Source organism: Eleutherodactylus coqui, chromosome 5 (assembly GCF_035609145.1).
Source record: "Eleutherodactylus coqui strain aEleCoq1 chromosome 5, aEleCoq1.hap1, whole genome shotgun sequence".
Classification (NCBI taxonomy): Eukaryota; Metazoa; Chordata; class Amphibia; order Anura; family Eleutherodactylidae; genus Eleutherodactylus; species Eleutherodactylus coqui.
This window is the reverse complement of record NC_089841.1, coordinates 273,803,536-273,822,990: the sequence shown is the minus strand read 5'-3', so window position 1 is coordinate 273,822,990 and position 19,455 is coordinate 273,803,536. Positions and strand designations below refer to the sequence as shown.

Genomic DNA, 19,455 nt, shown 5'->3' with positions numbered 1-19,455 from the left:
AACGTTTGAGGGATCACCTTGTACTGTAAAATCACACAACGATTATTGCTCAATAATCGCTCCCACGAGTTTTTGAGCGATAATCGTTGTGTCTAAACCAGGCTTTAGGTCAGCTGGAGGTAGAGGTGAGATGAAAGGGTGACTGCAGGTAGACTACACCGCGCTCATTTCAGCTCCCATGTAACAATATAGAGGCTCCTTCACACAAGCAGACGGACAATTCCACGTGGCTCAGCACAACGTATTTGCACTATGAACAGGTTTTTGGTGCGCGTGTTGGCATATTTTACAGTCCTCTTTGCGCCCACAGGGCATGTTCATTTGTGTGTAGCAGACAAACATGCCCGGTTTACAAGGACCTTTAGTGGGCACAAGAGTAGCGCTTGCTGTGGGGTTTTGCATGACCAAAATGCAATGGCATTCCTCTACGGTGAGGGCGTTTCTCTACTGCTGGAGCGTTTCTCTACCGCTGGGGCGTTCCTCTACAGTGGGGGTGTTCCTCTACGGCAGGGCCTTCTTCTATAGCCGAGCCTTCCTCTACGGTGGGGGCATTCCTCTACGACGGGGGCGTTCCTCTACGGTGGGGGGGTTCCTCTACGGTGGGGGCGTTCCTCTATGGCGGTGCCTTCTTCTACAGCCGGGTCTTCCTCTACGGCAGGGTCGTTTCTCTACTGCGGGGGCGTTCCTCTAGGGTGGGGGCGTTCCTTTACGGTGGGGGCTTTCCTCTATGGCGGTGGTGTTCCTCTACTGCAAGCCTTCCACTATGGCGGGGCTTCCTCTACGGTGGGGGCGTTCCTCTACGGCCGGGCCTTCTTCTACAGCCGGGCCTTCCTCTACGGTGGGGGCGTTCCTCTACGGCGGTGGCGTTCTTCTACCGCGGGGGCTTTACTCTACGGTGGGGGCGTTCCTTTACGGCGGGGCCTTCTTTTACAGCCGGGCCTTCCTCTACGGTGGAGGCGTTCCTCTATGGCGGGGGCATTCCTTTACGGTGGGGGCCTTCCTCTACGGCGGGGCCTTCATCTACAGTCAGGCCTTCCTCTACGGCGGGGGCGTTCCTCTACGGCGGGGGCGTTCCTCTACGGTGGGGGCGTTCCTCTACCGCAGGGGCTTTACTCTACGGTGGGTGTGTTCCTCTACGGCGGGGACTTCTTCTGCAGCCGAGCCTTCCTCTATGGTGGGGGTGTTCCTCTACCGCGGGGGCATTCCTCTATGGTGGGGGTGTTCCTTTACAGTGGGGGCGTTCCTTTACGGTGGGAGCGTTCCTCTACCACGGTGGCGTTCCTCTACCGCGGGGGCTTTACTCTACGTGGGGGTGTTCCTCTACCGCGGGGCCTTCTTTTACAGCCAGGTCTTCCTCTATGGCGGGGGCGTTCCTCTACTGCGGGGGCGTTCCTCTACGGCGGGGACGTTCCTCTACCGCGGCGCCGTCCTCTACAGTGGGGGCGTTCCTCTACTGTGGGGGCTTTACTCTACGGTGGGGGCGTTCCTTTACGGCGGGGCCTTCTTCTATGGTGGGGGCGTTCCTCTACGGTGGGGGTGTTTCTCTACGGCGGGGCCTTCTTCTATGGTGGGGGCGTTCCTCTACGGCGGGGCCTTCTTCTATGGTGGGGACGTTCCTCTATGGTGGGGGCGTTCCTCTACGGTGGGGCCTTCTTCTACGGTGGGGGCGTTCCTCTACCGCAGGGGCTTTACTCTACGGTGGGTGTGTTCCTCTACGGCGGGGACTTCTTCTGCAGCCGAGCCTTCCTCTATGGTGGGGGTGTTCCTCTACCGCGGGGGCATTCCTCTATGGTGGGGGTGTTCCTTTACAGTGGGGGCGTTCCTTTACGGTGGGGGCGTTCCTTTACGGTGGGAGCGTTCCTCTACCACGGTGGCGTTCCTCTACTGCGGGGCGTTCCTCTACTGCGGGGGCTTTACTCTACGTGGGGGTGTTCCTCTACCGCGGGGCCTTCTTTTACAGCCAGGTCTTCCTCTATGGCGGGGGCGTTCCTCTACTGCGGGGGCGTTCCTCTACGGCGGGGACGTTCCTCTACCGCGGCGCCGTCCTCTACAGTGGGGGCGTTCCTCTACTGTGGGGGCTTTACTCTACGGTGGGGGCGTTCCTTTACGGCGGGGCCTTCTTCTATGGTGGGGGCGTTCCTCTACGGTGGGGGTGTTCCTCTACGGCGGGGCCTTCTTCTATGGTGGGGACGTTCCTCTATGGTGGGGGTGTTCCTCTACGGTGGGGCCTTCTTCTATGGCGGGGCCTAGACTCCCCATCAGAGCCACTTTGGGAAACCCTGCAATAGACATAACTAAGGCCCAGTGTTCCTGGGTGGATCTGATGCGCAATTGATGATACGGGCATCCGCACATGAAGTAAAGCACGCAGATTAGTTTTGCGGATCCCAGACTTCAAACCCGCCCGTGGACATGAGCCCCATATATCTGTAAGCCCCCCGCGGTGACAGATGCCGCCTCTCTACAACACAACACTTCTGCTCGATTCAACCTAAACAACCAATCACCGTGAAGCAGCCAACCTAAACAACCAATCACCGTGAAGCAACCAACCCAAACATCCAATCAGTTTGTGAATCGAGCAGAAGTGTTGTGGAATTTACATATATGCTGTCCGCTGAGGTGATCTCCAAGACGACTCACTGCAGAGCAGATTACTCCGCCCTGCGCGAGGGATGACGGGACATGTAGTTCCTGGGAGCTTGTGGGCGGCGCACTGCTGTCAGGGTCACACTACAAGTCCCGTCATCCCTCGCGCGGCGGCCTATCTGGTTATCCGGTGTCCTTGCCGTCGGTCACGGTCTGCCCGGCTTCACCATGCTGTTTGCCCGCGGTCTTCTGGGTCTCCGCCGGGTGGCACTGAGTCACGTGAGGTGTTATGCCGAGGCCGCCCCGGCCGGCTCCCCAGCCATGAGCTTCACGTTCGCCTCCCCTAGTCAGGTAGTATGCTGCCCTGTGTGTCGGGGGGCTGGGGATTAGGTAGTAATTCTTCCTACTTGTAGCTCTGAGGACCCGCAGACCTGAAGGAGAACTACATGACGTGCCGGGGGGCCCCTGGGACCCCACTGATGCTCCCAGCAGCCGTCCGTCCGCTGCACGTATTCGTAGGTTTTCTATGGCGCACATACGGCGCTCGCAATGGGGGCCGACGGAGTGCAGCAGTGGTCTAGTGATTGGGGGTCTCGGCCCGGTGCCACGTCCGACCCCTCGTCTGATAGGTCAACAGTTGCGGTTCGTCGTGCTTTACCGTCCCTCTATTACGTTACAGGGATGGGAAAATGGGCGGCTGGTCGGTCCCCACGGACGGATGTGTGCGACCTCCACCGTGCCCTCCTGGACATCGATGGATCAGCTGTGGGCGGCCCCAGCGAGGGGTGGTGCGCGGGCCGGCGAGGGGTGGTGCGAGGGGCGGTGCGCGGGCCGGCGAGGGGCGGTGCGCACCCGGCTACTTGTAGGACTGATTCCACCACCAACACGGCCGATCAGGGATGTAAGTCGGGCGAGCGCGGGATGACGCAGTGATCGGCCGCCGCACGCAGCACATTCCCGCAGCGTCCGGCGCAACCTTTGTCTGAAGGACAATATTCCGCCGTCACGGACAACCATTGAAGTAGTTTCAGAGTGACGGGCGCCCGAAACGAAAATGTGCTTCTTAGGGCCAATTCACGCGGCGTTGTTCCCGCCTGCGCGCTCGCCTTGGATTTCACGGGCGCACATCCGCTATGGCCAGACTGACGGTCCCTGGGAAATCCCATCCGCTCCTGCAAAGTCTGACGTACATGTGGGTCTGCGGTTGTGTGACCGGACCCTCAGGTGATTGTGGGGGGCCCCCATGATCCCAAGTACAGGGGTCCTGCTTGCCCATTGTCCTCACTGCTTGGCTACTACAACCCCCTCCGCAGGGAGGAGGAGACTGAATATAGCGTTGGTCATGTAACGCTCCTGCTTTTCCCGTGAGTCTGCCCAGAGACCGGAGAGCACCCACTTGGGTATTTCCGTCTGGAGTGTGCGGCCAGCGCTCCATTGCCAGAGAACTCACCGCGGGGAGAGAAGTGACCCCTACAGTGACCGGGGAGTCTGTGGGGGTCTCAGCGGTGAAACTCCCACCAATCAGCAGATTATTCCCCATCCTGTCGCTGTCCAGTCACGTTGTGGACCCTTATCAAACCGTTGGGCCGTGTAACGTGTTGGGAAGCCGCAACGACAGAAGGATTTGTGAACGGCTCGGATGAGTTCTGAGATCCTCCGACTGGTGCCTTGTCCGTGGTTCCCGGGGGCAGGTTCAGCCGACCACGTGTGGCTTGTTGTATAGTCCTCGGCTCCTATTTCTCCGTGTCTCTTCCGTCCTGTACGGTCGCGGTGACCGCTGTCTGTCTCCCGCACAGGTCTTCTACAGTGATGCCATCGTGAAGCAGGTAGATGTTCCCACAACAACAGGAATGTTCGGAATCCTTGCCAATCATGTCCCCACGCTCCAAGTCCTCCGGCCCGGCCTGGTCTCGGTGCTCAGTGAAGATGGGACCATAACCAAGTACTTTGGTGCGTATATGCCGTGTGCCTGCTCTGTGGGGGGTTCAGAGACGTTCTCCATAATGTATAAGAAGCCTTACATGGGGGGAGCCTGTGGTATCTGCACCCTATGGAGGGGTAAGGATGTTAGTCCAGACTTGAGGCGGTCGGCAGTCTAGCTGCGGGGTCCAGACTCCGGTCATGTTCTTTGTCTTCTCCAGCGGTCTGTTCTTGGGCTCCCTTCTTCCCCCTGCTGTGCTGTATACAGTGTACGGCGTTCGTATTGCCGCGGGCACGGTTAATGGAGTACGTGAACAGCCACTAACACTTGACATGTAGCGCCCCATGCACCGGCCCTCAGCCACCATTGATTTGTAGATTAATAATTGAATACCTCCAAGCACTTTCCCCGCTGACCGTATTGGCGCTATACAGCTTTAGGGGGTGTGTCCAAGCCTATAACGTGATGGCGTATCGCACGGCTCTGCCGACGCTTCTTGATCAGTTGAGTTCTGTTCTCTGGGATGTCATCAGTCCTTATGAGACGATCGCTTGAGTCCTGTAAGACAGACGGCTTCCTGCAAAGACGCAGCCTGATAATGACCACCACGTCAAATATACTCCATGCCAGAGCCTCGGTTATTGCATTGTATCATAAGCATGTACATACGGGTTCAGAGTGTCCGACTGACCCCTGAGAACCCAACTTTTTGGGATGGAGTCCCCATTTCTCAAGCATTTCTGCGTTAACTTCTTTCCAATATTGTCTCAATTTTTTGATTGCCCTCTATTCATCTTACAATACATTATCTTCTTAAAGGGGAATTCCGGTTAGTGGCTTCCACTCGGACCTCTGTTACTGCAGCGCTGACAGCTTGCCCCTGGTTGGGGGCCCGAGCGATCAACTATTGATGGCCTATCCTGAAGATAGATTATCAATGGTATTTTTGGCTGGAAACCCCCTTAAATAGTACATTTGTAGGGGTCAGTTGTTCGCCGTCCCATTGCACTTGTTTGCTGAACTGAACTGTGCAGGAAGCAGACAGCTCCATTCTTATTGTAGTGGCCAGGCTTTATATTGCAGGCCAAATTCTAATAACTTTGCCTAGAATTTCAAGTCCAGCTTAAACAGTAAAACTGGAGCTGTCTGCTCCCTGCAGTGATCGGCTCCGTGCACAAGTATACTGGCCTTGGCCCAGACAACAGAACCCCACCAATCTACTGCTGATGACTTAGTGAGGATAGGTCATCAGTAGATTACAACCAGACAACCCCTTTAAGGGTGTGGATTAGTTTGGTACATAAAGGGGTTGGCCACATATGCCTAATGTGTATAAAGGGTGTTGTGTTGCCAACCTCCACATGGTTGCTCATGGAGGGGCTAGCCACGACCCCTCCATGAGATGCTTCCATTGCACTGCGTGGTCAGTGAGGCTCGGCAGTGACAACTGACTGCATATCTCTACATTTATTTAGAGATACGAGTGATTTATTATCCACGGGCGCCGCGCTGATACACTGGCCACAAATAACAGCAATGTATCTCCGGGGCGACTGGCTTTACAAAGTACCCTCCTAATAAATCCCCCCAGTTGGTGGTTCTTCACATAAATAACATGGCATCCACATAAATGGACTACCGGGGTTATCGCACTGGTCCGTCGCATCCAGCCTGTCGGATTATCTCCTCTGCACGGTGCTTCGTTGAGTACACGGAGATCTTGCAGGGTCTTATTGGTACTCCTAGTATCCATAAAGTATCATTCCTATAATGCATTGTTCCAGCAGTGCCATGCGGTATACCACAGATACATCCCATATAGTACATGCACGTTGGTGTACTGGATGACTGCAGACGTCACGTGTCATAGTAAGAAGCTCGATAACACCAACACGTTATCTATTAACTAGAAGGCTGGCGGACGGCATTCTCTTATATCACTTGTATTTGTGTGCAAAATCTGTGGAATCAGTCCATTTCAATGGGTTTGTTGACTTTTCCAAATTTTGTGCGTGTTCTATTTTTCTGCATGTTTGCGCACCAGAGGTCCCCATAGCAACCGATGGGGGGCGCACAAATGCCCGTGCAATATGCAAGTCTGTGCGTGAAACACTGCACAGGAAAAAGAACACATCTGGAACTCATTAAGACTAATTGGCCATTTCAGTTGGTGTCTCTGCTTGTAAATAAACATGCCTTGCAGGCGCAAAGCGTACCGTAAGGCCTGATATCCACGGGCGGATTTTATTTATGGACTCCGCACGGGAGATGAGCAGCTCTAACCGCCCATAGAGAAGCATTGGGCACCCGCACTTCATTTAACCTTTTGCAATCCAATTTTGGATTCAGGGTTTCCTAGGGGGCTTTCTCTTTCTGCCATTATACATTGGCGCCATCTGCTGGCTAGAGTCAGTACTGTGGTATTTGCTGGAGAGGCCCCCCGACAACAGAGCGACCAGTAATCTACAGTAAGAATACCCTGCCGGATGTCTTCTGACATCGGAGCTGTACAGGCTTCAATCAGAATGTCTTAAGACATCAGACAGTGGATTGGAAAGGGTTAAGCCCTGCGGATTTGATTTTAAATGACTTTCGGATGCCACGTGCGGATAATAAATCGCAGCATGCTCCATTCATCTCTGTGGGATGTTAGGATCCATGCATTAGCGGTTCCACTACGGATTTGAAGGTTAGAAGCAATTAAGGAGGCGGGGTTGCAGATTTTTTGCACGCAGATGATCTGCAATGCATCCGCGTACGTCCGAGCGGAAAAGATCTGCCATCTCCCGCCAGGAGGAAAAATAATGTAAGTTTACCCTCAAAGTGAATGGGAATGAAGCAAATCCTGTCCACATGTAGTGGAGAAGAACGCTGCAGAGCGTCTGCGGTCTCCGTACTGCGGTCTGCGACGCTTGGATGCACCGTTAGAAGCGTTTCCTCCTTACATGAGTGTTGTTGTATTGTCCTAAACTAGAAGACTAATTCTGAGTAACCTGTTCTCTGCTCGCGTGCCGCCGGCGTGGTGCCGCTGCCTGTTTTCTTTGATGCATGATGACGTGCGGCTCATAATGACAGCGCAGAGCATGCACACATTATCCAATCATTGCCTACTGCAATGACCTGGGGGAACATGCTATCATGCACTTAGTAAAACAGTGGCTGGCGACGGCCGCCGGAGGCTGGCTGTGCGGGCACAATAGCGGATTACTCCAGTGAGGGGAGGGTAGTGGGAGATTTTAGGCACACATTAAAATAGAAAACTGATTTAATTAGATTTTTGCAATTACACCTTTTAAGTAGGGAATGGTCAGAGATAAAACGTTCCTTGCGTTTCCTAATCGACCCGCTCAGCGTCAGCAGGCTGGCATAACCCACAGAATGCAGATGTGCTGCCAGCATTGTAGGCATCGGCTTGCCTTGAACTATCACGGCTTCTGGAAGGACCTGTCTTATCACTTAGATGCCAGGCTTATGTAGGCACGGTCCTCTCAGCAGACTGGGCATAAATGAATACTACAGGTAACTGGAAAGGCCGGCTTCCCATTCATCAGTAGCCGAACAAATCATGGGGTTCCGTGTTCTTGCAGTTTTTGCAGTAGTCCGGCGCAGGGAGGCGTCTGACATCACATTGATGGACGATATGAACTGTCCCATTAACAACTGTCAGATCAGTTCCAGCATTAGTGTTGCCAGAGGGGAAAAATGCCAAATGGAAAGCAGGCCTAAAATTTTTTCCATGTATTGACAGAGGGGGAAAGGTTTTTGTGTTTTTGCTTTTGTCAGGGCGGGTCCGTCACAACAAAAATGAGAGGGGACCAACTAACTCGATTTCCTACAATGGTGTCCAGTTGGCGTCTGTCATGCTGCCCGGCATTCTTCTCTGTATTGTCTGATCTTTGCGTGCCAGTCTCCGCTGCAGGTACCGAACAGATCAGCCAACAGTCGTATCAGGCGCCCTTCCTTTTCTACTTCCTAAAGTGTTCAATCACTCTGAAAAACTGCTAAAACCCATGTGGGTAAATAAGATGGACTAACAGTTCACTGACCAGATTACCAGCTGCCAATAGAAGTCAATACAGGGGAAAGAAGGGAGGAGGAGCAGAGAGATGCACAGATGCTGCAGCAGCTGATAGTAAGTGCTTTATTGTCTCTCAGCTACTGGAATCGCATCCACACTTCTCTATAATGTCTTCCATGCTGCTGCTGGTTCCCTCTATAGGAGATAGAAGGTAGAGGAGATTCTGCCCCTGTATCACTATGTATAGTATATGGTGAACATGAAAGCAGATAGTCTCCACCTACCAGTTCAGGGAAGACTGACAATTGGAGATGGTGTCTGCAGGGGACAATGATGAGCTTTACATGATATTTATCTTGTATCATGGTGCTATTCCTTATGTACACCAACACCTGAAGAGTACGCATGGTCATTCACAAATGGCTGTTTTCATGAGCCGTACCCGCCTGTGCCCATGTAACACACAGTAACTTCGCAGCCCATCAGGGATATTGGGGCTTTGCTTCTTTATAAGGAGGGAAGGAATAATGCCAGTAGTTGGGACTGGATGTGTTTCCATTGACTTCTGTATTATACTGTTACTACTAAACACCTGTATTAGTGCTGCAGAGTTACCACCGTGTCGTCCTGTCTGTAGTGAGCAGCGGATCCGTGACTGTGAATGCAGATTCCTCCGTGCAACTGTTGGCTGAGGAAGCGGTGACTCTGGATATGCTGGATGCAAGTGTAAGTATATACGCAGCAGTCGCCACAGCGAGGATACAGAACAGGACACCTACTTGTACTGTAAAAAAAATCCATGGCAAAATTCACCTTATATGTGGATCTTCTATGATTTTTACCCTTTTTGCTTAAAGGTAACTTGTCAGCTGGAACATGATGTCCAAACTGCAGGCATGATCTAGAGCCGGAGGAGCCGAGCGGACGGATACGAGGCTTTATGGCGAGAGATTCGGTAGAACTTGTTTCATTTATTTACATCTCTGTTGAGCTGAAGAGTCCAGTGGGCGGAGCTATTTGGTCACATGATTGCACATAACGGGGAGCTGTCAATCACTGATGGCTCCGCCCACTGGACTCTTCAGCTCAGAATGTGCAGAGATATAAATTAAACAAACATGAGTTCTACTGAATCTTCCCCCATAAACTATATATCCGTCCGCTCGGCTCCATAACAGGATGCCTGCAGATTGGACAGCAGGTTCCAGCTGACAGACGCCATTTCAGACTGAACTCTGCTTTGGAAATCCACAGTATACATTGAGATGCTCTGCACGTCGATATACACAGATTTGAGTTTTTGTTTCTTCAGCATGTGGATAAGATTGTAAAAAATCTGCTTGCAGGAAATGCTTTGTGTGTATGCTACATGTGAACATATTCTGTATGGTGTTTGGTTGTAAACTATTGATGGTGTCTTTTGGATAGGCCACCAAGAGTTGATTGGCAAGGGTTCACAGCCAGGGACTCCTGCGGACCAGCCGTTCACTGGACCGGCAAACTCGTGCACAGAGTAGATTTCTGCAGGAAGCAGGCAGCAGTGTTCTCACTCCAATGGCCAGACTTGGTATTGCAGGCAGAGTTACAATTCACTCCAATGCCTGCAATACCAAACCTGTGGGAATGGAGTGTGTGTGTGAATGTGAGGGGGGGGCAGACTATGATCTACTATTGATGACCTTTCCTGCAGATAGGCTATCGATAGTTTGAACTGGACAACCCCTTTAATATGTCCATTTTTTCATCTTGGCATAAGGTAGAGGGGAAACGAGTGTTTTCACATCTGCGCTCTTGATTCCCCTTTCCTGCTCCATTAAGGGAGATCCCCTGGCTGAACGGCTCCGTCTCTGGACAGAACCACACAACCTTGGACGGTCCCCATTGACAATAGGGGGTCCGTCTGCTATCCTTCCAGCTGCCTGGCTTTTTCTTCTGGTATTTTGTGCGGGATCTCTGGCGCCACCTCTGACCGGAGGTTCTGCCGCAGATGTGAAACCGGCCTAAGCTCAAAAACTAAATGTAAGCGATGAAAACTGTGACTGAAGTCTTGTTTTAGGAGTTTGCAATGTTAGTTTTTGGTGCCTAAGAGGCCGCTCTAGAGATTCCCTCCAGCTCTTGTAGGTTGCAGCTTAAGGCTCGGGGCTTGTGCATAGGAGATGGGAGGCTTTATAACCGCTGTCATAGCAGCATGATGACATGTATACTGGGGTATATTTTTGTAAAATGCCCCTGTTAGGAAAGTACGTTTTGTTATACAATGACCAAAAAAGGTATGCCAATGCATAAGGGCACAACCTGGAAAAGGGATCATATCCATACAAAACCCACTGGGCGGGGGGGCAGCATCGGCTGATGAACAGCCTCACACCTTCCATGTATTGGGGTGCTTAGCTTTATACTTCCACATGGTTGAGGCTTGTATACGGTGCCGGCACCACAAGTACGGGTAGTGCAGCCTTACATCCATACTATTGGGTCAGACCGCGTCCTGTAAATGTACCACGCCAATCATGGACGCCTCCAGCATCTCAGGACCACGCTGCTGCTGCCAATAAATGAGGGATTAGTTAGTGTCGGCCCAAATAACCTACGTCAAGGGTCCTCGTGTCCCACAAGTCCCTACAACGTGTCTCCGTTCTTGTCATTACACATGGCACGGGGTGAAGCTGCTGGGCGGCTGTGAGGTGCAGCTACTACACAGAAGGTAATGTTTTGCGCTGATTGTGTCTTTTTCTATATAAGCATGAAACTTAGTGTTCTATAAGGAAAGGTAGAAAGCAGCGAAATGACACGACGTCCAACTCCTCGTTCTCATGTAAAGCTGACAGATGAAGTAGCAGGAGTCTTAGAAGTTGTATTGTGATCCTCCAGACCCTGGAGGAAGTATTTGTCAGAGCTGCACTCTCATCACACCCCCCTCACCGCGGCCGTCACTTAGAGGGTCATTTGTAGTGGTGGTTAAGAACTTACAGCTTGTTGCTGCAGCTCCCAGCAAGGGAGGAGTCCAGCGTATTCATGAGGTGCTGCTAGCCCCGCCCATCAGCCCTGATTGGCAGCTTTACAAAATGCAGTGTAATAGGAGGAAGACAGGTGGGCGGGGCTACCAGGTCCTCATGAATAAAGATCTTGTGCGGGAAGCTACAGGGATACAGCTGATACTATTTTCATCCCGCTCCCTGAAGACAGGCGGGGTATGAAGAACACAGCGGCCCTGCTTGTCTTCTGCATCCCCCGCTCGGAGCGCAAAGCAATCACCTTGCTGTAAAGGCACAAGACGTCTAATCCAGGCTGAAGTCAGAAGACTCTGCCTCCTGGAAGCAAGGCTAGCATTACAAGATGTCCCCGTTTTTGTCAATAGGCTTAATAAAGCTGTCTAAAAGTTGATGGCGGCCCCCCAGTAACCCATAAACCACTGCTGCCAAACACTGCGCCCAATGGGAAATGTTTTAATCACCCTTGGCCCTCTTAGCGCCCGGCTTACACCAAAGCTGTGTGTCACTGTTACTGCTGTCCTGGCAAGATATGGGCAGAGTTCTCGCCATGGGGATGCCTCCGCGGCTCTTCGATTTTCTCGTTCTCGTCAAACATTTTAATTTTCTTAAAAATCTGAAGTCTATTTTCTCGGTTTACAAAATCTGATTTAAACAATCCTCAAGCAGCAGGCCGATGTCCAAGAGAGCTTTCCCAAAAAACGCCCCCCCCCCCCCCCCCCCCCATGCATTAAAATAGTCATACACTGTCGTCCCCCGACTCCCCGCAGCTCCATCCTCTGTGGCCAGTCTGTTTACAGGCGGTGTGCGGGCGTCACCTGCTGCTGCAGCCTGTAAGCCTGTCACAGGTGAGACGGTGTTGCGAGGACCTGGGAGGGGGGGGGGGGGGGGGGTTATGGCTTCTTATTATTTTACTGCATCGGCAAACTGGTTCTAAGAACTTGTATCCGGGACGACCGCTGTAACGAGGAATTGCTTTTTTGTTGGTGACAATTGGCCCTTATGACACGTACGGTTTTTATGTTCTTTCCCCACTTGACATTTGTCTCTGTGAGGACCGGACTATTATGGGTCCGTGTGTTGTCGGGCTATGAACCGCTCCTGTCTGAGGCACAGCACTAACAGTTGGGTTTCTTGTATCTTCTGCTCTTTCATAGATTGCCAAGTCAAACCTTGAAAAAGCCGTATCGGCGCTGCAGAGTGCGGGAGACGAAGTGGCGAAGGCAGAGGCACAGATTAATGTGGAGGCTTGTGAGACCATTGTTAAAGCTTTGGAATAAGGGCAGGTATGGATCGCTGCAAGGGTTTCTTTTACTTTCCCCCCTACGTGTTTTACACTTGGCATTACATTATTATATACTGTCAAAAAAAATGCGTCCCCAAGAAGTTATTTTGCTGCAAAACCCGGCATTCAGTTCCATCTAAGGCAGATCTGTAAATGATGAGTTGTGGGGATTAGATGGACGGTCTTGTTACCTGAGGCTCTTGGCTGTTTCCCCCTTGGCCTATAAGTCTCTCGGAGGCTCCTTGTGTGTAGTGACCTCTTCTTCTGCTTGTAGAGCTTGTTGACCACTAGATGCCTCTACGACAGAGAGGAGATTTCACCCCGTTACCAGAGGGGGGCGCATTATTGGGATGTGAAGGATGGTCGTAGCGATGAATTGTCCCCCACCGAGCCGTTCTAACCAGACTGTTAGGAGGTGTTGGGAGCAGTGGATGTGGGCACACAAGGTGACCGGGCTCAGGATGTCCGACAGACCACCAGTAGAGAGGAGCGTCTGACCAAACTGTTGGGAGGTGTTGGGACCAGTGGATGTGGGCACACAAGGTGACCGGGCTCAGGACCCCCCTACAGACTACCAGTAGAGAGGAGCGTCTGACCAGACTGTTGGGAGGTGTTGACACCAGTGGATGGGGGCACACAAGGCGTCCGGGTTCAGGATACCCCTACAGACCACCAGTAGAGAAGAGCATCTGACCAGACTGTTAGGAGGTGTTGGGACCATTGGATGTGGGCACACAAGGTGACCGGGCTCAGGACCCCCCTACAGACTACCAGTAGAGAAGAGCATCTGACCAGACTGTTAGGAGGTGTTGGGACCAGTGGATGTGGGCACACAAGGTGACCGGGCTCAGGACGCCCCCTACAGACTACCAGTAGAGAAGAGCATCTGACCAGACTGTTAAGAGGCGTTGGGACCAGTGGATGGGGGCACACAAGGTGACCAGGCTCAGAATGTCCCCTACAGACCACCAATAGAGAGGAGTGTCTGACCAGACTGTTTGGAGGTTTTGGACCAGTGGATGGGGGCACACAAGGTGACCGGGCTCAGGGCGCCCCCTACAAACCACCAGTAGAGAGGAGCGTCTGACCAGACTGTTCAGAGGTTTTGGACCAGTGGATGTGTGAGGGCACACAAGGTGACCGGGCTCAGGACGCCCCTACAGACCACCAGTAGAGTGGAGCATCTGACCAGACTGTTAGGAGGTGTTGGGACCAGTAGATGGGTGAGGGCACACAAGGTGACCGGGCTCAGGACCCCCCTACAGACCACCAGTAGAGTGGAGCATCTGACCAGACTGTTAGGGGGTGTTGGGACCAGTGGATGTGTGAGGGCACACATGGTGACCGCGCTCAGGACGCCCCCTACAGACCACCAGTAGAGTGGAGCATCTGACCAGACTGTTAGGAGGTGTTGGGACTAGTGGATGTGGGCACACAAGGTGACCGGGCTCAGGACGCCCCCTACAGACCACCAGTAGAGAGGAGCGTCTGACCAGACTGTTAGGGGGTGTTGGGACCAGTGGATGTGTGAGGGCACACATGGTGACCGCGCTCAGGACGCCCCCTACAGACCACCAGTAGAGTGGAGCATCTGACCAGACTGTTAGGAGGTGTTGGGACTAGTGGATGTGGGCACACAAGGTGACCGGGCTCAGGACGCCCCCTACAGACCACCAGTAGAGAGGAGCGTCTGACCAGACTGTTAGGAGGTGTTGGGACTAGTGGATGTGGGCACACAAGGTGACCGGGCTCAGGATGCCCCCTACAGACCACAAGTAGAGAGGACCGTCTGATCATCCGACAAGCACCAGCAGATCTAACTTTCATTGTCTGCCATCCAGAGACGGGGGCGCCATCGTTGCACCCCTGTGACTGTTGGAACCATTTCCAGGCACTTGGGTGAAGAACATTTGGTCTCACGGCGCCCATTACATGTACGGCCTCTTACAACCACCGTCCTCTCTGTTTGTAGCAGTAGTAATTCACTGCACCACTGCAGAGTGGAACTAATCCAGGTTTAGTTTGAGCAACCGACGGCCGTGTTCCTGTCTGGGGACCTAGAGGTGAGCGCCTCAATCTTGCCTTTGCTGTGGATCAGCACACTGCCCCCTGCTGGTGTGATGGTCTGGGGGGTCTATTGTATATGACAATCGGTCCCCCCTAGTGGTGGTACAAGGGACAATGACCGCTCAGCGATATGTTCAGGACATCCTGCAGCCACATGTGTTCCTCTCATGGGGCTTCCAGCAGGATAATGCTCGGCCGTACACACAAGGGGGTCACAGGAAGCCCCCACAACATTGTCACACTACCATGGTGCCCGGTCGCCAGATTTCTCACCAATAGAACATGTATGGGAGCATCTGGGATGCCAACTTCAACAGGCGACGGGTTTACATGATCTAGAGGCTCAGTTACAGCAAATGTGGAGGGATATGCCGCAGGATAACATACAGAACCTCCATGCTCCCCGTATCACATCTGGTATCCAAGCTAGGGCAGGTACAACAGGGTACTAGAGCCTCCATGCCCACCTGTACCACATCTTGTATCCAAGCTAGAGGTGGTACAACAGGGTACTAGAGCCTCCATGCCCCACGTACCACATCTTGTATCCAAGCTAGAGGCGGTACAACAGGGTACTAGAGCCTCCATGCCTGCCTGTATCACATCTTGTATCTAAGCTAGAGGTGGTACAGCAGGGTACTAGAGCCTCCATGCCCGGCTATGTATGTGTATAGATACATACTCCTAGGTGGGGATGTTACTGGCAATGAGTAATATATATATGTGTATACACTGATTGTCCGTCTCATCCCTCCCCTTGGGATGATTGTGTATATATATATCCTCCTAGTGGGGGATGTTACTGCCAGTGTATGTTCTCGCAGCACATCTTACGGGTTGCCCGGTCTTGTAGACGTTGCTTCCTCCTCGTTGTAATCTAGCACTATGACCGTGTTTTCTTTCCCGCTCGGCTTTAACCTCTTTGTGTGCATTCTCTTCTGCGCTCTTCCACCCACTTGTGACACGTCCCTCTCCCACCTTACAACTGCTATCCCCTTGCTCCTCTCCTTCTGTGCGTGTATGTCTTCATCCCATGCCTTTATTGCACCATCTTCTCGCATCTCTCGGTTGGGCGTCGGACCTCCTGTAGGCCATCGTGCAGCAGGAGAGCCTATGGATGGCTGTATGTGCTGCACGATCCACTACACCTCTGTACATCCTATGGCTGCTGGCCAGTGTTTGCATTCTATCCCTCTGACTCTCCCATAGTTGTAGTTGGCTTTCTGCCGAGCTCTGTCTTGCCACAAGGTGGCGATAATGTGATATTTCTCGCAGCGGACGTGTATTGGATACTGTGATCTCTAAACCCTTTTTTTTGTTCTTTTACAGGGTTTTGTGTATAGCGCTGTTTCTGGCCACCATCCCAAATAATAAAAATGTCAAAAACCTGCAGTCTTGTGTGTTTCTAGTGCTCTTTTACACCCCGTAACCTTGGAGATTCCTATTGCCCAGTTGGTGTAGCAGCTCTGTCAGTGACCTGCATGCAGCCTGCAAACACCCGGAGAGGCTGTGGACATTTGTGGGAGTACTTTTGTTTTAATTTAAATTCTGCCAAGCTCATTTTTGCTCTCTTTATCCGCACATTCGGGCGTCTCGGACACTTTGCGGATCACCGCTCCCCACGCTGCTTTGTATGACTTCTTTCAGTTTGTGATCACTTCCATGTTGTTGGCTGTTATCGTATATCCGGCGTGTTCTTTGGCGACTCGGTCGTCCTCTGCCGCTGACCTGCGAGCTACTTCATTAGCAACGTCCTGCTGCCAAAGTACGACGAAGAGTCTCTTTCGGAATTTTGCCGTCCAATGAAAACTTTGGTTTGCCGACTAGGACGGTCTTGTGTTTTTGCTTTGAACTGGTTTCCTCCAGCACCAAAGTTCAAAGGCATCAATCTTTCTCCATCCGTTTTCTTCATCGTCCAGCTCTCACAGCCTTAGGGCTCCTTCACACGGACGGGTGTGAGATCGGGCTGGCATGCGGGGCCTGATAACGCAGATGCCCCCATGTGAAAGCCCTGTGGATGTGTGTTACATCACGTTGGGGGATGAAGGGAATCCCCACTGGGGCTCTGACAGCCGCGGCAGAGGGTCGCAGAGTTCTCCCATGGCTTTGAATAGGGCCGACATTGCTGCCGCCGGTCGCAGTGAGAACAATGGGTGATCTCGTGGAAACAGGACACGCTGGGATATGTCACCCGTAGCGGAAAACATCGCTCATATGTATGAACCCAGTAAAACGAATGGGGGTCATATATGTGCGTCTCGCACAAATCTCACCTGATTTTCCCGCCAGTGTGAACGCAGCCCTGAGCTGTGATTGTGGTGACTGTCCAGCACTTCGTTGCACTGCTCAGTGAAACACCCCATGCACCCTCCAAGAACCCGGTAAATCCAACTCAGAGGCAAGAGGATTAAAGGGGTTGTCCCGCGAAAGCAAGTGGGGTTATACACTTCTGTATGGCCATATTAATGCACTTTGTAATGTACATTGTGCATTAATTATGAGCCATACAGAAGTTATTCACTTACCTGCTCCGTTGCTGGCGTCCTCGTCTCCATGGTGCCGTCTAATTTTCAGCGTCTAATCGCCCGATTAGACGCGCTTGCGCAGTCCGGTCTTCTTCTTTTCTGAATGGGGCCGCTCGTGCCGGAGAGCGGCTCCTTGTAGCTCCGCCCCGTCACGTGCCGATTCCAGCCAATCAGGAGGCTGGAATCGGCAATGGACCGCACAGAAGACCTGCGGTCCACCGAGGGTGAAGATCCCGGCGGCCATCTTCACCAGGTAAGTAAGAAGTCACCGGAGCGCGGGGATTCAGGTAAGCACTACCCGGTTTTTTTTTTTAACCCCTGCATCGGGTTTGTCTCGTGCCGAACGGGGGGGGGGGGGGGGGGGGCTATTGAGAAGAAAAAAAAAACTGTTTCGGCGCGGGACAACCCCTTTAAGGACTCGCATTATGGCAAAGGGACCCATAAAACGCGGCGCAGGCTTTACCGAGGGCAGCTTCAGTTTTAAGTTCTGAGTGTTTATTTTTCCTCCTTTTTGCTAATTTATGATTTCAATAAAGTTTTGTTGGGGTTATAAATTTGCTTATAAAAAAAATTCACGAGATGGGAGACGAGCCTAAAAGGGCGCTGTCCGTCCTACTACCCTCCCCTAGTGAGGTTCATCCCGCAGCTTCTACATCCAACAGGAAGAGACTAGAGAAAACAAATGCTGCAGACTTTTTACCAAAGCGACCCTGAAGGAATGACAGGCAGCCCAAAGTGTTCACAAGTAAGAGGAGAAAATGTATTTCCCACCCCTCCCCAAAGCTGGCCGTAACCATATGAGAGCTGCCGTCCTAATAATGGAACAATACCTCTGCAGCGCCACCTATTGGATGGCAGCATTCCTGCAAATCAATATACAACTCTTTAACAAGTCTGTGAAGCAATGATCAGGAATAGGAAACCAAGCCAGTAAACCCTATGGCAACATTCCTTCAAATCCATGTACCCCCTAGGTGTCTCCACACACTTTTTGGGTGCTCTCCTTAAGGAGAGACGCAACCCTCTTGACCCACATCATGATCCAGAAACCTCCTGCACACTGATGAGGGGCAAAAACCCAGAAACAGCTATCTGTCTATGGTTTTCTGGCTTGGTTTCCTATTCCTGATCATTGTTTTAAAGGCTTGTTTAAAGAGTCACACATTGATTTGCAGGAATGCTGCCATCCAATAGGTGGCGCTGCAGAGGTATTGTTCCATCTTCCTTATTTGCATAAATTACCCAGCGGAGCGTGCATGGCCTTATAAGTCTCCTCACTCGCTTTTCATGTGTCTTTTCACACCCCATCTTGATGCCCTCCTTGGGGAGAGACGATGCTATCCCCCAACCCATGCACCCCCTAGGTGTTTCCACACACTTTTTGGGTGGTCTTTAGTAGATGGGGATGTTCCTGGCAGACACCGCTGGCTGAAGAAGCTTCTACGCCGAACGTTTATCGTCCAAAACAATTGCTGGATCGTTCAAATTAGAAAAAGGTTGTTGTTCATTGGAAGCCCGGCCCGAGAGGAAAGGTGATCTGTTCACTAATTGCTCTTTTCCTGCAATTATGAAAATCATCATTGACTCGTCTGGTTTAAGCACTTCATTCAGTTGCTTTCAGCAGTGAACGAATAAGCGGTGTCATCGGTCGCTCGATGTATGAGTATCGCTAATAGAGATGAGCGAGCATACTTGAGCGAGTAGTGCCTTATTCGAGTACCTGCCCGCTCGTCTCTAGAGATTCGGCTGCCGGTGCGGGTGACAGGTGAGCTGCGGGGGGAGGGGGGGAGAGAGATCTCCCCTCCATTCCTCCCCGCTCCCCACCGTCCCCAGCCGGCACCCGAATCTTTAGAGATGAGCGGGAAGGTACTCGAATAAGGCACTACTCGATCGAGTAGCTTGCCTTATTGAGTATGCTCACTCATCTCTAATCGCTATGTGTAAAAGCACCCTTATCTCCTGCGAGAACCAAAGATGAGACGTGAAGACCAACAGTCTCATTTGGGAAGCCACAAATCACAGTTTTGTACACAGCATCTTATGGAGGAGCTGTTGGCTGT

The 19,455-nt window shown here is 52.1% G+C and overlaps 1 protein-coding gene across 1 annotated transcript; it reads left to right on the top strand.

Moving 5' to 3' along the window:
* Positions 1-2,740: 2,740 nt before the first annotated feature.
* On the top strand, positions 2,741-16,262 carry ATP5F1D (ATP synthase F1 subunit delta). The gene is made up of 5 exons (XM_066604737.1): positions 2,741-2,940; positions 4,386-4,539; positions 9,166-9,254; positions 12,676-12,804; positions 16,200-16,262. The coding sequence occupies exons 1-4, from the start codon at positions 2,818-2,820 to the stop codon at positions 12,796-12,798; spliced, it is 489 nt and encodes a 162-aa protein (XP_066460834.1). The 5' UTR covers positions 2,741-2,817; the 3' UTR covers positions 12,799-12,804; positions 16,200-16,262.
* The last annotated feature ends 3,193 nt before the right edge of the window (positions 16,263-19,455 follow it).